The 20,885-nt window shown below is 41.9% G+C and overlaps 1 protein-coding gene across 1 annotated transcript in view; it reads left to right on the forward strand.

Annotated features, from left to right (window-relative positions):
• Positions 1-643: 643 nt before the first annotated feature.
• Positions 644-20,885, forward strand: part of ANTXR1 (ANTXR cell adhesion molecule 1) — a 269,622-nt gene continuing 249,380 nt past the window's right edge. Inside the window, exon 1 of the mRNA XM_030201863.1 lies at positions 644-1,145. Within this exon, the coding sequence (XP_030057723.1) occupies positions 994-1,145 (152 nt within the window). The 5' untranslated portion in view covers positions 644-993. The remainder of the gene's footprint in view (positions 1,146-20,885) is intronic.

The following is a 20,885-nucleotide window of genomic DNA, read 5'->3' on the forward strand; positions in this document are numbered from 1 at the left end:
GTGGGCCTGGGTGGGCCGGGGCCCACCCAACAGTAGCACACATTTAGTGGTAGCTGGTGGTATCCCAAGCTCAGCCAGCTGAAGACTTTCTCCAGATGGTAACGAAAACGCTACTCTCCATGATACCGGCACCTGCGTCTGTTCAGTTTTCAGCGCATGCCTGCTGCAGACTGCCAAGGTGGAAAGAGGCATTTTCCCCACCAGCTGAGATATTTTTTGGGTGGTAGTTGGGGGGGGGGGGGAGAGAGAACAATTGGTGCCCACCCAGTTCTTCCTTAAGCCCTCCCAAAATCTGTTGTCTGGCTACGCCCCTGAATAGGAGAGGAGGAAATGGCACCGAGAAGGAAACAAAGCAAACAAAAAATGAAATGCATGCCTCCAAAACATGTTTTTTGTTGGGTTTTTTTTTTTTTTGGTAGTTGTTTTTAATTGAGCCAGATATTGTGTAATGACAGCATGCAATCTTGGCAGGGAGAGACCTCTCCCGGTAACATTCTGCAGTTTTTATTCTGCAATATTAGGACTCAGCCTCACGATGGCGCACTCTCTGCTTTCTTTTGTAACCCTCCTTGTCTCCCCCCCCCCCCCCCCCCCCCCCCAAAGAATCTTTTTCAGATCCTGCACAAAGCAGAACAAAAAAAAAAAATTCTTTTCAGGAAATAGTTGGTTCCATTCTAAAAACAAAACACTGGCATTGCCTTGGGGATAGCTGCATGCGAGGCGCTGCGAACCCTTTTAAACAAAAGACACCCGTAGGACATAGCAGGGTGAAATCTGAAACCGAGCAGAGAAGTCAAAAAAAAGGAAGAAAAGTCCTGAAGTGGAGCTCAGACGATCACTTTAGAGACTTTTGATGGCTTTTTGCGAGGAGACCGTGCGATAGATCTTGGTTTTGGGGTTCTTTTGCTTCCCGAGAGTCTGTTTACTTATTTTTGTGAGGGAGAGTTGCTGGAGATTTTTTTTCTTCTTCTTCTGGAGTGTTTTCTGGATACCATGGCACTTGTTGGACAGAGTGGATTGCAGCTCAGCTTTGGATGCCTCTGCTTTGTAAGCTTGCTGCTGGTTTGTCCCGGACAAGGCGGAACGCGGGAGAACGGCATTCCCTCTTGCTATGGTGGATTTGACCTATACTTCGTCTTGGACAAGTGAGTTTATGGGACCCTCAGGGCTGGCTCTGTTAGTTTAAAGGGTCTTTCCTTTACCCTTTTCTACTCCAAAAAGCAAAACGTCTGTAAACCATGCAGCGAAAGAGTTCCTTCTGTTTAACATTGCCATTTCTGCTAACCCGTAAATACATTCATTTAAGCTTTTTTCCCCGCATGTAGCTTCCCATTCTGGCATCTCTCTTCTTTTTTTTGAGGATTTGTATTTTTAGCTTACCTTTGCAAGGTGGCTTACGACATTATTCGAATTAGTTACACTAGGTCCTTACCCCTAAGAGCTTATGGTTTAAGTGGATACCTAAGGCCAAAGGTAGAGAAGCAATATGCCCGAGGTCCCTAGTGACCCTCGATTTTCCAAAGATTTGAAGAGGTCTCCACTTTGCATCTCTCCTTCCTTCCTTTCGCTCCGTCTCTCTCTGGTTTCCTCTGATCCAGAGGCGCTCTGAAGCAGTTCTTGATATAAATGCAAGAGCTGTCTGGCCTCAGCGTTGTTTCTCTGCCCCTTAGCTAATGAAAACAGGGTTCGTCTCTATTTCGGCTAAGTTTAAGTTACTTTAGCTTTGTCTGCAGTATCTGAGAAGTATAGGAAAAGCGAAAGAGGTTTTTGTTCTGCTCTGACCAGGATGCTACAGACATGGGCACAGTACAATGGATCAACCCACACTATTATTTCTGAGGGTAAAGTGTGTTCAGTAGCGAAATGCACCTCTCAGCTGATCAGCATGTGTCCATCAATGCAGGCTGAGCTAAATGTAAATAAATAAAAGCATCAAATGCCCATCACTCCGAGAAAAACTGCGCTGGCTCCCAATCAAAGAACGTATTGCTTTCGAAATCTGAAATGTATAAGCTAAATCTATATTGTCATCCATGTATTCATGTAACACCAATTGTTTGTCTACTCCGGAATGGCGAATGCCATGACGGAATATTGTAAGCCACATTGAGCCTGCAAATAGGTGGGAAAATGTGGGATACAAATACAACAAATAAAGAAATCTGCACCCTGGTTGATAAAATTAGCTACCCAACTTAAATGCCTGTACCCTGCAACACAACAAAACCAAAGCTCGTAATGGACACATAATAATAACGCCTCCTCCCTACGATTCCCTAATGTGTTATTCTACCACAACATTACTGTATTTGTTTATACCGGAATTGGCGATCGCCTCTACGGTACTATGTAAGCCACATTGAGCCTGCAAATAGGTGGGAAAATGTGGGATACAAATGTAACAAATAAAATAAAAATTAATAAATACTGGCAAGGGCATTCAGATTGCTAGCTTTACCCCACCATAAAGCCACTAGACGTTATCATAGATAAAATATTTTTGTCAGGGGACTTGGATGTTTGCTTTTTTCCTGTAGGATAACAAAAGATGTTTTCCACTAGTATCTCTCTGTCTTAAAGGGCCTGTTTAAAACCCTGAAGCATTTTATATCTACCAGGCCTGGAATCTTCACGTTTAATTGGTTGGAGGGTTTTGATTTTGTTTTTTGTATGTAACTTTGGTCGCAAACCCCATGTCTAATTACCCCATGTCTAGTTTGGTGTCATGGGACTTCAAAATGTGGCCAAGTTCCTGGCAAACTTGCGTGCCTGCCCTTGTGTTTCCATCCTTAATCCTCGCCAGTGGTCTTGTGAAACAACAGAATTGCATGTCTCTGCTCTGTTTGCAACGAAAATACCCATCTGGGATGCAGAAACGTGGTTTATATTTAGCGGGGAGAGGGAGAGGGAGAGGGCAAAAGCATGTTGATTCAAGGAACGGCAAGAGATTTCTTAATGACAATGCAATCCATCATCTATCGTCTGAACATTGAAAAGTGTTTCTTCTAGCCCGTTGGAGATGTCTGAAAAGTTTGATTAAATTTATCATGTTGGCATGTGAAAGGAGGACAATTAATCGATCAAGATTTTTCATCTGTAGTTTGTTCTAAGATCAGGCCTGGCACCATGGTTATATGGCTAGAGGGCACCAGTGTAATACAGAATTAAATGTCTGGCACATAACAACTTGCTGCTTATCCAAAATAAATAAATAACAAATAATTTGAAAAAATTCCTAAGAGTCTACTGTAATGTGATTCTGATATGGTCTGTTTTCTCCTCCCCCCCCCCCCCCCCCACCCATCTTCATCAGACAGCCGTCCAGCTTGTATCCATACATCCATTTAAGTCAAAAGAGTGCAGCAATATGCCCCTGGACAAGGCAGAGTAGAATGCCAGTTACCCAAGAACAGCTTCCCATGCTGTTCTATATCTGGCCACCAGGTGTCGGTATAAAAGTACTTCACATTCATTTGCTTCCCCCTACCCTTCAGTTCTCCCAGCACTAACTGTTATCTGTGAATGAAACGTCAGCAGCCCCAATTAAGAACAAAAATCTGCCAATAATTTTTATGCCACTCGGCTGGCACTGCAGAACATTCACCAGAAATGCCATTGGGTTGGCTTCTCTGGCAGTATATTTGATATCAATCCTACTAAAAGGGGATAATGATATTCCTATACCAGAGTTATATATACATAAAACACTGAAAACCCCAGTAGTTTAGCAAAAAAAAAAACTTATCTTTTTATTATTACAACCACTTTTTTTTCCAAAATCAGTTGACCTTAGTCATCTGACTACACTTACATTCATCTACATGCATTTACCACTCACCCTTTGCAATGACATTTGTTATCATTTTCAAACTAATATTGGTGAAGTATGATATTTATATTATGTGACATACTATGTTCACGCTATTTGTGTGAAGGGTTATGTCGTTTACTGATATTTGTAATTGAGATTGGTAGACAGTAAGGGTGAGTGGTGAATGCATGTATATGAATGTAAGTGTAGTCAGATGACTAAGGTCAACTGATTTTGGAAAAAAAAGTGGTTGTAATAATAAAAACTACTGGAGTTTTCAGTATATTTTATATACCATATTATTTCTTTGAGCAGATGAGAAAGTAGATAGTTTTTATTAGGTTACAGCTGTACATTTTATTAGAGCATATACTTAACATGACATGACATAACATAACATAAAAAGCCAGAGACACTTGTTTTCAATGATATCTCTGGCACTTCCTTCACTGCATGACCTTATAAAGTTTACAGCTGTACAACTTTTGGGAGCATATACATAATATAACATAAGAAGCCAGGAGCACTGTTTCCAATGATGTCTTTGGCACTTCCTTCACTGCATGACCTTACTTTTACAAAGGTCAGTTATCCGCTCTAGCCCTTTTCATCTTATTCTTTCCTTCCTTCTGTTTTTACTTCATCTGTCCCTATTTAATCTTTTTCCTTCACATTATGGCTGCTACAGTTTAAATTGCTTCCAGAAATCCATATGTGCAAATGTATGTTCAACACATGTGGCATGTAGTAGGTAATGATGTACCTATGGATCTCACCAGGACCTGTCTGTAAGCATTCAGAAGTCTAATCTTTATGGAAGACACTTGTGTTACTAAAACTCTTTTGCTTTTGTCTCGATATTGTTTTGCCTTTAATATCATGTTTAAACAGTGCGCATGTTCAGTTCTACGCAGGGTGAATCCAGGTAAAGAAGATGGCCTGAATCCATTAGATTGTAAGCTCATTTGAGCAGGGACTGGCCTTCTTTGTTAAACTGCACAGCGCTGTGTAACCCTAGTAGCGCTTTAGAAGTGTTAAGTAGTAGTAGCAGTAATGTACCATGGGTAGCACCTTTTATGATACAAAATAAATTAAAAGAAAAAAATCCACCAAAAGACGGAGAACTCAAGACACCACACGGAAAACAACAATATACTTTTATTTTATATTGTTGTTTTCCGTGGGGTGTCTTGAGTTCTCTGTCTTTTGGCAGATTTTTTTCTTGTAAACTTTTCTATATTATACATCTTCTTAGTCTTTGGCATCCTTGGTCGTCCTCCCACTTTTATTTTACAAAATAAATTAAACCAAACATTCTAAGGCTTGGCCTCAATGTATTTATTTGTTTAGATTTTGCTCACACCTTTTTCAGTAGTAGCTCAAGGTGAGTTGCAGTCAGGTATGCTGGATATTTCTCTGATCAAGGAGGGCTCACAATCTAAGTCTGTACCTGAGGCAATGGAGAGTTAAATGACTTGCCCAAGATCACAAGAAGTAGCAGTGGGATTTGAACTGGCCATCTCTGGATTGTAAGACCAATGCTTTAACCACAAGGCCACTCCTCCACTTGTATAATTATCTTCCCAGATTTCCACCTAGTGTCAGACTCCACAGCACTCTCCACATCACATAATCACTAAGATGCCCTTCCAGAGGCACCTGGAGGCATGGAAGAGTAGCCCACTGATTACTGTAGTGGGCTGTGAACCTGGGTTCAATTCCCACTGCAGCTCCTTGTGACTCTGAGCAAGTCACTTCACCCATTATTGCCCCATGTACAATGCTTAGATTATGAGCCTACTAGGGACAGAGAAGATACCAGCATATAATAAATCTAAACCATCTTGTAGTGTACCACAGAAAGGCAGTATATCAAATCCCATTACCCTGGTAAGGAGTGGAGAAGTAGCCTAGTGGTTAGCACTGCAGACTTTGATCCTGGAGAACTGGATTCAAATCCTACTACAGCTCCTTGTGACTCTGGGCAAGTCACTTAACCCTCCATTGCCCCAGGTACAAATAAGCACCCATATATACCATGTAAACCACTTTGAATATAGTTGAGAAAACCACAGAAAGGCGGTATATCAAGTCCCATACCCATCTTGCAGCAAATTGAAAATGTGATTTTTAATTGGTTAAATTAAATTCTTCTTGAACACCATGTCATGGATCCTCTCTGTCCGGCCCTAGACCATCATCACATGCCGTTGACCTTGAAGGAATATGAAAAGGAGGCGTATACATGTTCACAGAAGGGAGCATACATGCAAAGTGCTGACATTTCTTCAATTAAAGGCCTCAGCAGCACTGCCCCCTTTAATACACTCCAATCCACAACCTGCATCATGCAGAACGGGACCCAGTTTGTTTTTCTCTGCATGATGTCATTACTCTTGACCTGTATCATACAGAATGGGACCCTAATGGCAGCCAAGAAAGCAAATAGAATGTTAGGAATTATTAGGAAAGGAAGGGAGAACAAAACTGAGAATATTATAATACCTTTGTATTGTTCTATGCAATTCTGATCACTGCATCACTGCATTAGAAAAGGTACAAACAAGGGCGCTGAAAATGGTAGAGGGGATAAGATGATGTCCCTGTGAGGAAAGGCTAGAGGATAGGGCTCTTCAGCTTGGAGAAGAGATGTCCAAAGGGAGATATGATAGAGATCTATAAAATAATGAGTGGAGTGGAACAGGTAGAAGTGAATTGCTTGTTTACTCTTTCTACAATGCTAGGACTAGGGGGCACACAATGAAGCTACAAACTAGTAAATTTAAAACAAACCGTGGAAAATATTCACTCAATGTGTAATTAAACTCTGGAATTTGTGGCCTGAAAATATGATAAAAAGAGTTAGCTCAGCAGGATTTAAAAAAATTTTGACCCAGTCTACCCTGTAATTCCTTTGCCTGTAATGTCTTGTCTGTCTGTTTTACCTAGATTGTAAGCTCTTTGAGCAGGGACTGTCTCTTTATGTCAAGTGTTCAGCGCTCCGTGTGTCTGGTAGCGCTATATAAATGCTATTAGTAGTAGTAGTAGTTTCCTAAAAGAAAAATCCATAAACCATTATTAAGATGGACTTGGAAATATCCACTGCTTTTTCCTAGGATAAGCAGCATAAAATCTGTTTTACACTTTTGGGATCTTTCCAGGTACTTGTGACCTAGATTGGCCACAGTTGGGAAGAGGATACTGGGCTTGATGAACCTTCAGTCTGTCCCAGTATGGCAACACTTATGTTCTTACTGTGCATAATATCATTACTCTTAACCTGCAACATAGAGAATGGGATCCAATCGGTTCTTACTGTGCATGATGTCATTACTTTTTTGGATGTGAGGGGAACCTAGAAGCTTCTTCCTGCTCCTTTGAGCTTCCAGCTCAGTCAGAAGAACCACAACAGGGATCTGACACCATCCCCCAGATCCTATATAGTGTGACTGAAATTGCGCATGCAAATTCAGGCATATTCTGCATTTGCATGCGCAATTTAATTAATTAACAAGCCAATCGGTGCTGTTAATTGCCACTTAACAGGCAATTATGGACACTAATTGGGTTTAATTAGAATTTATGTGCACAAATTGCTAGGCATATTCTATAATGTAGTGTGCATAAATTCTAATGTGTGCAGCCAAAAAGGAGGTGTGGCCATAGGCATGGACTGGGCAAAATCATGGGCAATGCAAACAATTATGCACATGGTTAAAGAATACTCCTGTACCGCGCCTAACTTAGGCGCTCATAAGGGCTCTAGGTGTATTCTATAAACTGCACCTAAGTTAGGCAGCATTTATAGAACACACCTAGGCAGAAATGTTTTAGGTGTCATATATAGAATCTAGCCCTATGAGTCTTCATTCACAGTTACCCAGGGATTTGATTTTCTCCTGTATCTTATATCCTCTCCCAATTCAATCATTGCAATGAGAGTCATTAACCAGAGGCCTTGAACTAATTGTAATATCATAACCAGTACAGAGCAAATTTAAAACAAACCAGAGAAAATGTTTCTTCACTGAATGTGTAATTAAACTCTGGAATTCATTGCCAGAGAATGTGGTAAAAGCAATTAGCTTAGCAGGGTTTAAAAAAGGTCTGGATAATTTTCTAAAATAAAACTCCATATTATTAAGATGAACTTGGGAAAATCCACTGCTTATTTCTAGGATAAGGCAAGCAACATAAAATCTGTTTTACTCTTCTGGGATCTTGCCAGGTACTGACCCAGTATGGAAGCACGTATGTTCTTATTTATTTTAATTTTGTTACATTTGTACCCTGTGCTTTCCCACTCATGGCAGGCTCAATGTGGTTTACATGGGGCAATGGAGGGCTAAGTGACTTGCCCAGAGTCACAAGGAGCTGCCTGTGCCTGAAGTGGGAATTGAACTCAGTTCCTTAGGACCAAAGTCCACCACCCTAACCACTAGGCCACTTATGTTCTTAGATACCATGTTTGTGTGCATGAATCTGTTTTTAAAAATGTGGATTTATTTGTTTAGCTCATTCTATTTAAGGCAAGTTACATTCAGGTATTGCAGTTATTGTCCTGTCCCTGGAGGGCTTACAATCTACTTTTGCTCCTAAGACAATGGAGGGTGATAAGAAGTATCAATGGGATTGGTCTCCCTGGTTCTTAGATTATTTTTGGAATGGAGGAGTAGCTAAGTGGTTAGTCCTCAAATATATTAAATATTTTTAGTGCTTAGAACCATTATAAACTTCTCAATGTTTATTTCAAAAGGGTGCCACATCTATTACAAAGAGCACGAAAGGAATGACAAATTTTCATAAAGTTTGGAAACTTACATCTCTGTTGGTGGTCTGCTCTTGAGTATGTTGTGTGTCTATGATTATAGATGTTTTAAAAATGAATACAAATGATTAGCTTAACATGAAGAGTTGTGAATTTTTATGGTAGTCAATGGATCTTCTAAGCTGGCAGGTGGCTCCTTTGACATCATAGTTAATGTTTCCCACATCTGGCTGACCATGGTTGATATCGTTTGTGATACTTCCATCTAGGGCAGCAAGTCAACTTGGAACATATCCATCCATTTTACTTTTCAAAAGGTCTTATACAGTATGATCCCCTCTGAAATGGGAAACACATATCAGAGTCATTCCTATAAGATCCCCTGGCCAGATGGGCTCCTTGCTTTGGGAAGTGGCCATCTCTCCTTTGTTAGCTTTCTCTGCAGGAACAGTCGGAGCTTCTTTAAGTTATGTTCTGTGTTTTATGAAAAAGATAGGAACTTCTTTTATTCCCCTTGTGTTATTTATAGACAGTATCCTGAGGCTGGAGCCTGCAATGCTGGATTTGTTTCTCCGGTTTGATGTAGCCGACTTAAAAATGCTGATGAGACTTTCAGCTAATTGGCTGCAGCTGGATTTCTCTTTCAGCTTCACCAGCAAACACTCAGGCTGGGTCAGTAGTTCTCAACTTCAGTCCTCGAGGTCATGGAAACATAAAGACATAGAATATGACACACGAAAGCTATAAACCCCATGTAGTCTGCCCAAATTATTTCCTGCTGCAATGCCAGAAACCCCAGGTGTTTCTAGATTTTCTCCAAACTTCTTTGCAACTCTGAACAAACTTTTTTTTTTGGGTGATATCCACTGTGACTCTAGGCTCTGTGTACGATATACTGTTTGCAGATATGTAGGCTAGGCATGGTTTCATTTGTATTGGCTATGCTGTAAACCTGAGTTGACTGTGTGCCCCAAAGACTGAACTGAAAGCCACAGAAGTCACTTTATGTTACGGTGCTATTAAGAGCCTATTTACTAAACAGTGGCACAGCTGTGCCATTAACAGGTCAATGAAAAACTTTAAGGCGTATTAGCAGTGGTAATGTTTTCTAGTTACAGGGGGATGTGGTCAATGTGTGGGAGGAAGCAGATGTGACATTAACGCGCATTACCACAGAGGCTATTACCAATGAAGAAGTTAACTAAATCACTTGAGTTGATTTACTTTGCTTTTATTGTGAACCGTTTGGCTAATTACTATTTATAGGCAGTATATACTGTTTGTAATTCTTTTCCTAATCTATTCATTTAATTTGTAAACATCTGTGGCCTATTTTTTCTATATGGTGGTATATCAGATTCAAATAAACATAAACATATATCAAATAAACAAAACCATAAATCAAACCATTGTTAAATTTCCATGGCAACAGCCTGCCTTGTTAACCCATCTTATGATATTGCATGTTAAGGTCTGTGCCACCCTGCCTGTCCCTTCTGAGCCCCTTTCCCGTGCCTTTTCTGCCATTAACATCAAATCCCATGTTAGGTGTTTAATGCAGGATTTAATGTGTGTTAATGGTATTTATTATGCATGAATGATTTTTTTTTAACACAGAGAACCTGCATTAAACAGCGAGAAGGGTGCTATTCAGTCTTTTGCTTTGTCACATGTATGATTATCTCCTAGTTGGTGAGAGGTTATATGTCTGCCCGATGCAGAGAGCTCTTTGCTCTCAGAGAAAGGGTCTGTTCTCTTGAGGCTAGAGTAGCGGACTTGGAGGAGCTGAGGGAGACAGAGAGGTACATAGAGGCAGTGGCGTACCAAGGGGGGGCGGTGTCAGCCCCCCTAGGAATGCCACTGCATAGAGGAGACCTACGGGGACATTGTAGAGAAGTCTCACCTCCAGTCTGGCAGCCCCTGTGCTTCCTTGGAGGAGTGAGGTCTTCCAAAAGGAAGAGCATCACTCTGGTGAAATAGGAAGTATTCCTGTAGCCAGAACTTGCCCACCAGGGGATGCACTATCCCCTCGTACCGAGTATATGTCTCCAAGAACTTCTGCCCAGGTGGGAAGGGTTAGGACAGCTGTTGTAGTTGGTGATTCAATCATTAGGAGTGGCCTAGTGGTTAGGGTGGTGAACTTTGGTCCTGAGGAACTGAGTTCGATTCCCACTTCAGGCACAGGCAGTTCCTTGTGACTCTGGGCAAGTCACTTAACCCTCCATTGTCCCATGTAAGCCACATTGAGCCTGCCATGAGTGGAAAAGCACGGGGTACAAATGTAACAAAAATAAATTAGGCATGTAGATAGCTGGGTGGCTGGTGGACGTGAGGATTACTTGGTCACTTGCCTCCCTGGTACTAAGGTGGCAGACCTCATGAGTCACCTAGACAGGATCTTAGATAGAACGGCCTGTTTTGGTATATGTGGGTACCAATGACATGGGAAAATGTGGGAGAGAGATTCTGGAAGCCAAATTTAGGCTCTTAAGTAGAAAGCTGAAGTCCAGATCCTCCAGGATAGCAAATTAAAGAGTAGTAAATCACCTGGACCAGCTGACATACATCCAAGGATACTCAAAGAACTCAAGCATGAAATTGCTGATCTGCTGTTCGTAATATGTAACCTGTTGTTAAAATCATCACTAGTACCTGAAGATTGAAGGGTGACCAATGTGACACCAATTTTTAAAAAGGGTTCCAGAGGTGATCCGGGAAACTACAGACCAGTAAACCTGACATCAGTGCTGGGCAAAATAGTGGAAACTATTATAAAGAATAACATTACGGAACACATAGACAAACATGACTTAATGGGACAGAGTCAGCATGGATTTAGCCAATGGAAGTCTTTCCTCACCAATTTGCGTCATTTCTTTGAAGGCATGAATAAATGTGGATAAAGGTGAGCTGGTTGATGTAGTGTATCTAGATTTTCAGAAAGCTTTTGATAAAGTTCCTCATGAGAGACTCCTGAGAAAATTAAAGAGTCATGGGATAGGAGGCAATGTTCTGTTGTGGATTAGGAATTGGTTATTGGACAGAAAACAGAGGATAGAGTTAAATGGTCATTTTTCTCAATGGAGGATGGTGAACAGTGGAGTGCTTCAGGGATCAGTACTGGGACCGGTGCTATTTAACATATTTATAAATTATATGGAAATCAGAATGATGAGTGAGGTGATTAAATTTGCAGATGATACAAAACTATTCAAGGTTGTTAAAACTCATGCGGATTGTGAAATATTGCAGGAAGACCTTAGAAAATTGGAAGACTGGACATCCAAATGGCAGATGAAATTTAATGTGGACAAATGCAAGGTGATTCACATTGGAAAAAATAATCCGAATCATAGTTATCTGATCCTAGAGTCCACCTTGAGGGTCAGCAACCAAGAAAAAGATCTAGGTGTCGTTATAGCTATTATGCTGAAATCTTCTGCTCAATGTGTAGCGGTGGCAAAAAACCAAACAGGATGCTAGGAATTGTTAAGAAAGGGATGATGAATAATACCAAAAACACTATAATGCCTTTGTTTTGCTCCATGGTGCGACCTCACCTTGAGTACTGCGTTCAGTTCTGGTAGCCGCATCCCCAAAAACATATAGTGGAATTAGAAAAGATTCAAAGAAGAGCGACTGAAATGATAAAGGGGATAGAACTTGATATACTGCCTTTCTGTGGTTTTTACAACTTCATTCAAAGCGGTTTACATAGTATACTGTATACAGGTACTTATTTGGGAAATAGAGGATTAAGTGACTTGCTCAGAGTCACAAGGAGCTACAGTAGGAATTGAACCTGGCTCCACAGGATCAAAGACCACTGCACTAACTACTAGGCTACTCCTCCATGCCAACTCTTCTCATATGAGGAAAGGCTAAAGAGGTTAGGGCTCTTCAGCTTGGAAAAGAGACAGATGAGGGGAGAAATGATTGAAGTCTATAAAATCCTGAGTGGTGTAGAACGAGTAGAAGTAAATCGATTTTTTACTCATTTCAAAAGTACAAAGAGTAGGGGACACTCGAAGGTCTCTATTCTATCCTCATCCTTCCTGATCTATCCGCCGCTTTCGACACTGTTGATCACAGCCTACTCCTTGACACACTGTCTTCATTTGGATTCCAGGGCTCTGTTCTTTCCTGGTTCTGGATCCTCTTCCACTTCTATCCCTCTACCAATCGGTGTACCTCAGGTTTCTGTTCTCGGTCCTCTCCTGTTCTCCATCTATACTTCCTCCCTTGGTTCTCTGATATCATCCCATGGCTTTCAATACCATCTCTATGCTGATGACTCCCAAATCTACCTCTCTACCTCCGAAATCTCAACTACCATCCAGACCAACGTCTCAGTCTGCCTGTCTGATATTGCTGCCTGGATGTCTCAGCGTTACCTGAAGCTCAACATGGCCAAAACCGAGATTCTCATCTTTCCCCCTAAACCTACCTCCCCTCTCCCCCCTTTCTCTATTTTGGTGGATGGCACTCTCATTCTCCCTGTCTCATCTGCTCGTAAAGTTGGGGTCATCTTTGACTCCTCTCTCTCCTTCTCTGCTCACATTCAACAGATTGCTAAAACATGTCATTTCTTTCTCTCCAACATTAGCAAAATCCGTCCCTTCATCTCTGAGCACTCTACCAGAACCCTTATCCACACTCTTATCACCTCTCGTCTTGATTATTGTAACCTACTACTCACCGGCCTCCCTCTTAGCCATCTCTCTCCTTTTCAATCAATCCAAAACTCTGCTGCATGACTCATTTTCCGCCAAAGTCGCTATGCCCATATTAGCCCTCTTCTTAAGTCACTTCACTGGCTCCCTATCCATTTCCATATTCTATTCAAACTTCTCCTATTGACCTATAAGTGCATTCACTCTGCCGTTCCCCTGTACCTCTCCACTCTTGTCTCCCCCTACGTTCCCCCTTGAGTACTCTATTCTGTAGATAAATCTCTCTTATCCATCCCTTTCTCCTCTACTGCTAATTCAAGACTCCATTCCTTTTGTCTCACTGCACCTCACGCCTGGAATAGACTTCCCGAGTCTGTACGTCTAGCCCTGTCTTTAGCCGTTTTCAAGTCCAAATTCAAATCCCACCTCTTTACCAAAGCTTTTGACTCCTAACTCACTTACCCTGTCCTTTTTCCTGTTTACCTGTCTTATCTAGATTGTAAGCTCTTTGAGCAGGGACTGACTTTTGTGTATGGTGTACAGCACTGCATATGCCTTGCAGCGCTATAGAAATGATAAGTAGTAGTAGTAGACACTCAAGAAAATTACATTGAAATACTTTAAAAACAAATAGGAGGAAATATTTTTCACTCAACGAATAGTTAAGCTCTGAAACTCTTTGCCGGAGGATGTAGTAAAAGTGGTTAACGTATCTGGGTTTAAAAGAGGTTGGGACAAGTTCCTGGAGAAAAAGTCCATAGTCTGCTATTGAGACAGATATGGGGAAGCAACTACTTGCCCTGGGATTGGTAGCATGGAGTGTTGCCACGATTTGGGTCTCTGTCAAGTACTTGTGATTTGACTTGGCCACTGTTGGAAACAGGATACTGGGCTAGATGGACCATTGGTCTGGCCCAGTATGGCTACTCTTACACTCCTATGTAGGGCTAGATTCAGTAAATTAAAACCCAAACATAGGCACCAGGAAAAGTTCACACTAAGTGTTATTCGATAAAGGATTAGCTGGGCTGTTTGCTTTTTAGAGAATAGCTCTTAGACCGCATTCCTGCATCCAACTTTGGGCGCAAGGACTTATGCCAGCTAAAACCTGGCATGAATCCTGGCGTGTAAGTTGGCGCATAACCCTGGAATTCTATAACACTGGAGCCGATATTCAGACCACGGGAGTTAGACTGGCTCACTACCACGGTTGGCGCTAAGCCCAGATATTCAATGCTGTGCCATTTTCGGTGACCAGCATTGAATATCCAGTTTATTTTTGGCTGGTTTGAAGATAACTGGGCACATCGATAACTTAGCTGGTTATCCTCAAACTGGCCAAAGGTATTCCACTGTTTGCCGCAGACAAATATGGCCACTAAACCCAGTTTAAAAATTGACGGATAGCCAGTTATATCACGTGATATAACCGGCTATCTGCTAGCCGCTAACCAGGGATATTCGGTGGGAGGTAGCTGGTTGTTCCCCACTGAATATCGACGAAAAGCTGGTTAAGCACTATTTAATCGGTCAGCAGCCATTCTGGCTGGTTAAATAGTGCTGAATATCAGGAGGACTGTGCCTAAATATTTGGAATGCCCCTGACCCCCCATGCCCCTCCCATGTCCACACTTACTTTTGGGTTGTGAGCAAGACACTTTGGGTACCCAGCGTTATGGAATAGCATGTAGGCAGATGCACAGGTAAATCCAAGTTAGTGCCAATTAATTCCAATTAACTTCAATAATTGGTTGTTAGCTCCCAATTGACTAATTTCTCATGCATCAGGGCCCCCTTCCAACATTTGGGTGACCTATATAGAATCCGGGAGATAATGCAATTTAGTAAATAGTCCCCTTAATCCAGAGTTCGCAGCTCCGGGCCTTGAGTGCTGCAGACATGCATGATTTTCAGGATAGGCTGCTTCTACTTATCATGTGTATAGTGCTACTAAATATACAGGGGTAGATTCCTCAAAGTATGATCTGTGCTAAGACGGCATTCTGTAAAGGGCACGCTGTGCAGAGCTCCCTTTACAGAATAGTAGCTTGGTGAACATTCCACCCCTAAATGTGAGTCCAAACACTTACACCAGTCAAAAGCTGGAGTAAGTGCTCGCACCCAACTGATGGCAGATATTCTGTATTATCGCATGTAATTTCTGGGAATGCCCCTGACTCACCCATGCCCATCCCATGGCCATGCTCACTTTCTCAGTTGTGCATGAAAGTTAGGTGTTCAGTTTACAGAATAGGGGCATAAGTCAAATATATGCGCAACTGCTAATTAGTGCCAATTAGTACATAAGAACATAAGCGTTGCCATACTGGGACAGACCAAAGATTCATCAAGCCCAGTATCCTATTTCCTACAGTGGCCAATCCAGGTTACAAGTGCCTGGCAATATCCCAAAACAGTAAAAGAGATTTTGTGTTGCTTATCCTAGAAATAAGCAGTGGATTTTCCCAAGACCATCTTACTAATGGCTTATGGACTTTTCTTTTAGGAAATTATCCAAATCTTTTTTTAACCCTGATAAGCTAACTGCTTTTACTACATTCTCAGGCAACAAATTCCAGAGTTTAATTACATGTTGAGTGCTTGTTAACATCAATTATTGGTACTTATCTCCAATTAAGTGGCAATTTAGCGCCAATTAGCTAATTATATTACACACATAACTGATCCTATTCTATAACTGGGCATGCATTTGGGTACCCAACTTTAATTTAGGAGATAAAGTGCTGGATAGAGAGACATAAGAGAGCTCTGTGTAGCTTATGGTTTAGTCAGGACAAGCAAGAGTCTATGAGAAATTTATTTATTATAGAGAAGTGGTTACAATTTTAAAAGAACCTCAAAAAGGTGTATTTATGGAATGGATTTTCAATATGGCTAGAGAGAGAGCATGATGCACTGACTCTGGGATTCTATTCCATGCGGTGCAGCAAGGTGGAAACCAGGTTATGCAAATTAGCCTTCTTCTTACAACCCTCTCCTCCATGCAAGCAAATACATTTATTGAATATTAATGAGGGCACGATCAGGACATCAGATCTACTTGCAGCCTCTGTCTATATCATATCTATAGAAGTTTCTGGTGAGACCTCACTTCTGGAGACCACACCTCTAAAAAGATATAAACAGGATGGAGCCGGTCCAGAGGGCAGTTTCTAAAATGGTTAGTGGTCTTCATCATAAAGCGTATGGGGACAGACTTAAAGATCTCAATATGCATGCTTTGAAAGAAAGATGGGAGATATGATAGAGATTTGAATATGTCTGTGCAATAAATGCACAAGAGGCGAGTTTCTTTCAAATAAAAGGAAGCTCTAGAATGAGGGGGCATAGGTTGAAGGTGAAAGGGGACAGACTCAGGAGTAATCTAAGGAAATATTTATGTACAGAAAGGGTGGTGGATGTGTGGCCTTTTCTCCCAGTGGAGGTAATGCAGGCAAGGATTGAATTCAAGAAAGCATGGGACAAACACAGGATCTCTGAGAGTAAGGATCTCTGAGAGTAAGGAAAGGATTGTAGTGCTTAGTAGGTGGTATAGATGGGCTGACTGGATAAACTGTATGGTCATCTGCTGTCATGTTCTCTGTATCAGTGTTTTCAAGATGACCTCTATGGTCTTGAAACTCATGCATATCTCTGGCTAATCCTTACCTTAATCTGATAACATGCAAAGGAGCCAATTTTCTCCAAAACCAACATGGCTACTGGAGCCCCGTATTAATAGACCTGGAATTATTTTAACAGTAAGGTGCTCACAGGGACAAGCATTTTTCACTTCCACATAAGCCCCTTTAAATGGAAGCCATTGATTTTTCTCTTCCTTTTTGACATCTTGCCGTCAAACCACAATACACGTAGCAAACAAGCACTGAAGCAAAGCCTGAAGCAAGCACTCTTCCCTCAGTCCCATGCTGAGGTGAGCCCTCTCGTGCATCATTGAAGCTGTCACTAGCTGGCTCTTGAAAAGTGGAAAATCCTTTTGATTGGATTGCATAGTTACTACTACTACTACTTAACATTTCTAAAGCGCTACAAGGGTTACGCAGCGCTGTACAATTTAACATGGAAGGACAGTCCCTGCTCAAGGAGCTTACAATCTAAAAGACAGGTGTACAATCTAAAGACAAGTGTAGAGTCCGTCTGGTAGGTAATACTATATTTCACGAGAGGTTAGGTGCCGAACGCGGCATTGAAGAGGTGAGTTTTAAGCAGAGATTTGAAAATGTTCAGTTGCTGTTGCCTTCTGCAATGCATGTAGTTTACCACACTGTTGAGTGGAGGGTAGGAAGACATTTCTCCTTCCAATAGCTGCATGAGATATATTGAAATTAATAGTCATCACAGTAATATTGAAATAGAGGTGTGCAACGATGGGCCTCTGGCCAAAGTAAATACAACCATCTTTATAAATGAAATTGCTCCCGTTTTCTCTTCAAGTTGTATCTACATTCAGCACAAAGTGGTCCAGAAGGCACTCAGAGGTTAGGCTTTCCCAGTAACTGCAAACCCATAGAGGGACATGAAGCCTAATAGATAAAAAGCACTTTCAGAGGAGATCGCATTTTCGATGACACCTACTTGGGGCAGCAGAGTTAAGCTAATTTCTTCAATTGCTGAGCCTGCAGAAGTAGTTTCAGATACTCTGGGGCTGGCTCAGTCTTGTAGGATTTCAGGACCAGAAAAACACCTCAGGTTCCTAAGATGAAAGATTCTTTTCCCTTTGGCCAACTTTATATTTGGCAGTCTGGATAGAAAGAGTCAAATTTTTTCTGTGAAATTGGCTTCTTCTGGGCCTTTTGCAGCCAGTCCATCCTTTTTGTCTGTCTCTCTGCTGTTGTCTCCTGCCTGGGAGATGTTCCTTTATAAGCTGCTGCACTCTCTCTCCTTCTCCTTGGCTATTGCATAGGAGCTAGCTCTGTGGGTGCCAATGGGTGCTGACACCCCTGATATTTATTTGTTACATTTGTATCCCACATTTCCCCCCCTATTTGCAGGCTCAATGTGGCTTACATAATAATGGAGAGGCGTTTGCAAACTCCGGTGTGAACAAATACAATGTGATGTTGTGGTAAGGTACAGTTCAAGTGGTACAGCCACATTAGGAATCGTAGAGCGGTAGAGTTGTGTTATATCCATTACATGCTTTGTTGAGCAAGCTCCTTCATGGTGTCCAGGGAGAGGCAATTTCGTATTGTGTTTGGCATCCCCAATCATTATGAAAACCTGGTTGGAACTACGATTACAAAAGAAATTGCAAACCTGGGAGAAGCAGCATCAGAAGTTCAACATAAGCTTCATGGAGAAGTTTAGCACCAATGCCAACATTCTGTAGGCATGCAAAATGCCGTTTGTTGCAACTGGAAACTGTGGCTGTAATACATAATTTGATTAAATTGGCTAGAGCCCAGTAGAAAATTACTTTTCAGCCTTGGAAAAAAGCCCAGCTTTCTGCAGTAACTTTCTGCATTCTATATTTATAGCAGCTGTAGCTGATGCTTTTCCTCCTGAGAGTAATGAAGACTAACACAGAGGAGCAAAACCCAACTATGCCTAACTAATAAGTACAGTGCAAGTTGCTAACAATGTAAAACCATTCATTCATAAGGAGCCCTCTGGAGACAACTACTACTACTACTACTATTTAGCATTTCTATAGCGCTACAAGGCGTACGCAGCAAGCACAGGTTCTGTCCTAGGCAGCATCAGTGTTAGTCAAACTGGGGCCCAGGGAAGAAATTATGGAGGGGGCCCTCAAACTCACTGGCAGGCTGCGCTTTCTTCAGGCTAGGAGCCCCCTGTGGCATGGAGCCAAGGTCAACTGCCTTGTATGCACCCCTGTTGCTAGCCCCAGTCCGGCCTCTGCTTCAGTAGCCAAAGAAATATATGCTATAGTTCAGACCAGCTCTTCGTCAGATGAACATAAAACTTTTTCTGGAATATGTAAAAGGCTATTCAAGGATGTCATAGGTGATCTTGGAGCTTTGTCCCTGCTCCACAATTAAATATTGAAATGAGTCTGGTGCATTAGCATGAACACGAAATTTTGCATTTTTTGTACAGATAGAGTTTGCATAGCTGTAGCTGAGTAATCCTCAGTATGGTGCTCAGTTAAGTATGTCAGCCCTCACTTGCCGTGTCTGTCCCCTTTTTGTCCAAGTAATTTTGTCCACACAGCACTTTTGTGCACACCAAGGAAGGACTTTTTAAACCTGAAATTATATGGGTACAACATTATTTTACCCACATAAATCTTCCGAATATCGACCACAATACATGTAACAGAAACATAGAAAATGACGGCAGATAAACACCATATGGCCTACACAGTCTGCCCAGCTATACCATATACTATCCTCTTCCTGTTCTTTAGAGATTCTCCTGCCCCCCCCCCCCCCCCCACCCATAATATTCAAAGCTATTTAACCATCCAGGAATGGCTCCTGGACAGTTTAACAGTGTTTAAGGGCTTAACTGTGGATATTCAGTAGGAGATAGCCTCTTAAATAGCAGGCCTATCTTTGACCGCTAAAAAGTTAACCAGTTAGCACTAAGTATCGACATAGCCGGTTAACTTTTTAGTGGCCAAAATAAACCCAGATTTTCAATTCCAGTTGCCGGAAATGACCTGACATTGAATATCTGGATTTAATGCTGGCGGCGGACAACAAACGTGCTGCCCATTGCTGGCTGAATATCGGACCCCCTATGTGCTTGTCCCTGGCTTTCTTGAATTCAGATACAGTTTTTGTCTCCACCACCTTCACCGAGAAACCGTTCTATGCATCCACCACCGTTTTAGAAAAGAAGTATTTCCTTGGATTACTCCTGAGTCCGTGTACATTCACTTTCAACCTATGTCCCTTCATGAAACCAAAATAATCTACTATAATAAAACTCACCCTCAACGTTCTGAGGACACCGACGTCAGTGAAGCCAAGCCCTGACTTCCTTCAAAAAGGTTCGAAGGTTCGTGGTGGTGAAGCCACCAAAATCGCTCCGGGCCCCGCCCTCGAGGGTGGAGCAATGGCAGAACAACGAAGGGGTTGGCAGGGAGGGAGGCGGGGGGGGGGGGGAAATCGCTCCGGGCCCCGCCCTCACGTCAAATGTCATGACGTTGGGGGCGCAGAAATGGCAGAACAACTAAGGGGTTGGCCAGGGAGGGAGGGGGGGTGGCGACGAAAACCTTGCTAGCGCCCGTTTCATTTGCTCTGAAACGGGCCTCTTTTACTAGTATATGAATAAACCTTAGCAAATAAGCAAAGCATGCACACTTAATTCAGAAAAAAATTACAGAAGAGCCGGACACCTCCTAGCTCCAGCAGACTCCTCAACTCCTTGTTTCACCTCCCAGCCTCTTCATTCTTTCCTCTCAAACACTATCTTTAGATGGCCTACTGTCCACCTCCCATCATTTCCAGCAGCACCTTTTTCTTTCTTTCTTTCTTTCTTTCTTTCTTTCTTTCTTTCTTTCTTTCTTTCTTTCTTTCTTTCTTTCTTTCTTTCTTTCTTTCTTTCTTTCTTTCTCCTTTCCAGTTTTAGCCCCAGTAGACCCCCACCACATACACACACATACACATTAGCATTTAAAGCCTACTCGCTTCCCCATCCTGAAGCC

This window comes from Microcaecilia unicolor, chromosome 4 (genome assembly GCF_901765095.1).
Source record: "Microcaecilia unicolor chromosome 4, aMicUni1.1, whole genome shotgun sequence".
In the NCBI taxonomy this organism is placed as follows: domain Eukaryota; kingdom Metazoa; phylum Chordata; class Amphibia; order Gymnophiona; family Siphonopidae; genus Microcaecilia; species Microcaecilia unicolor.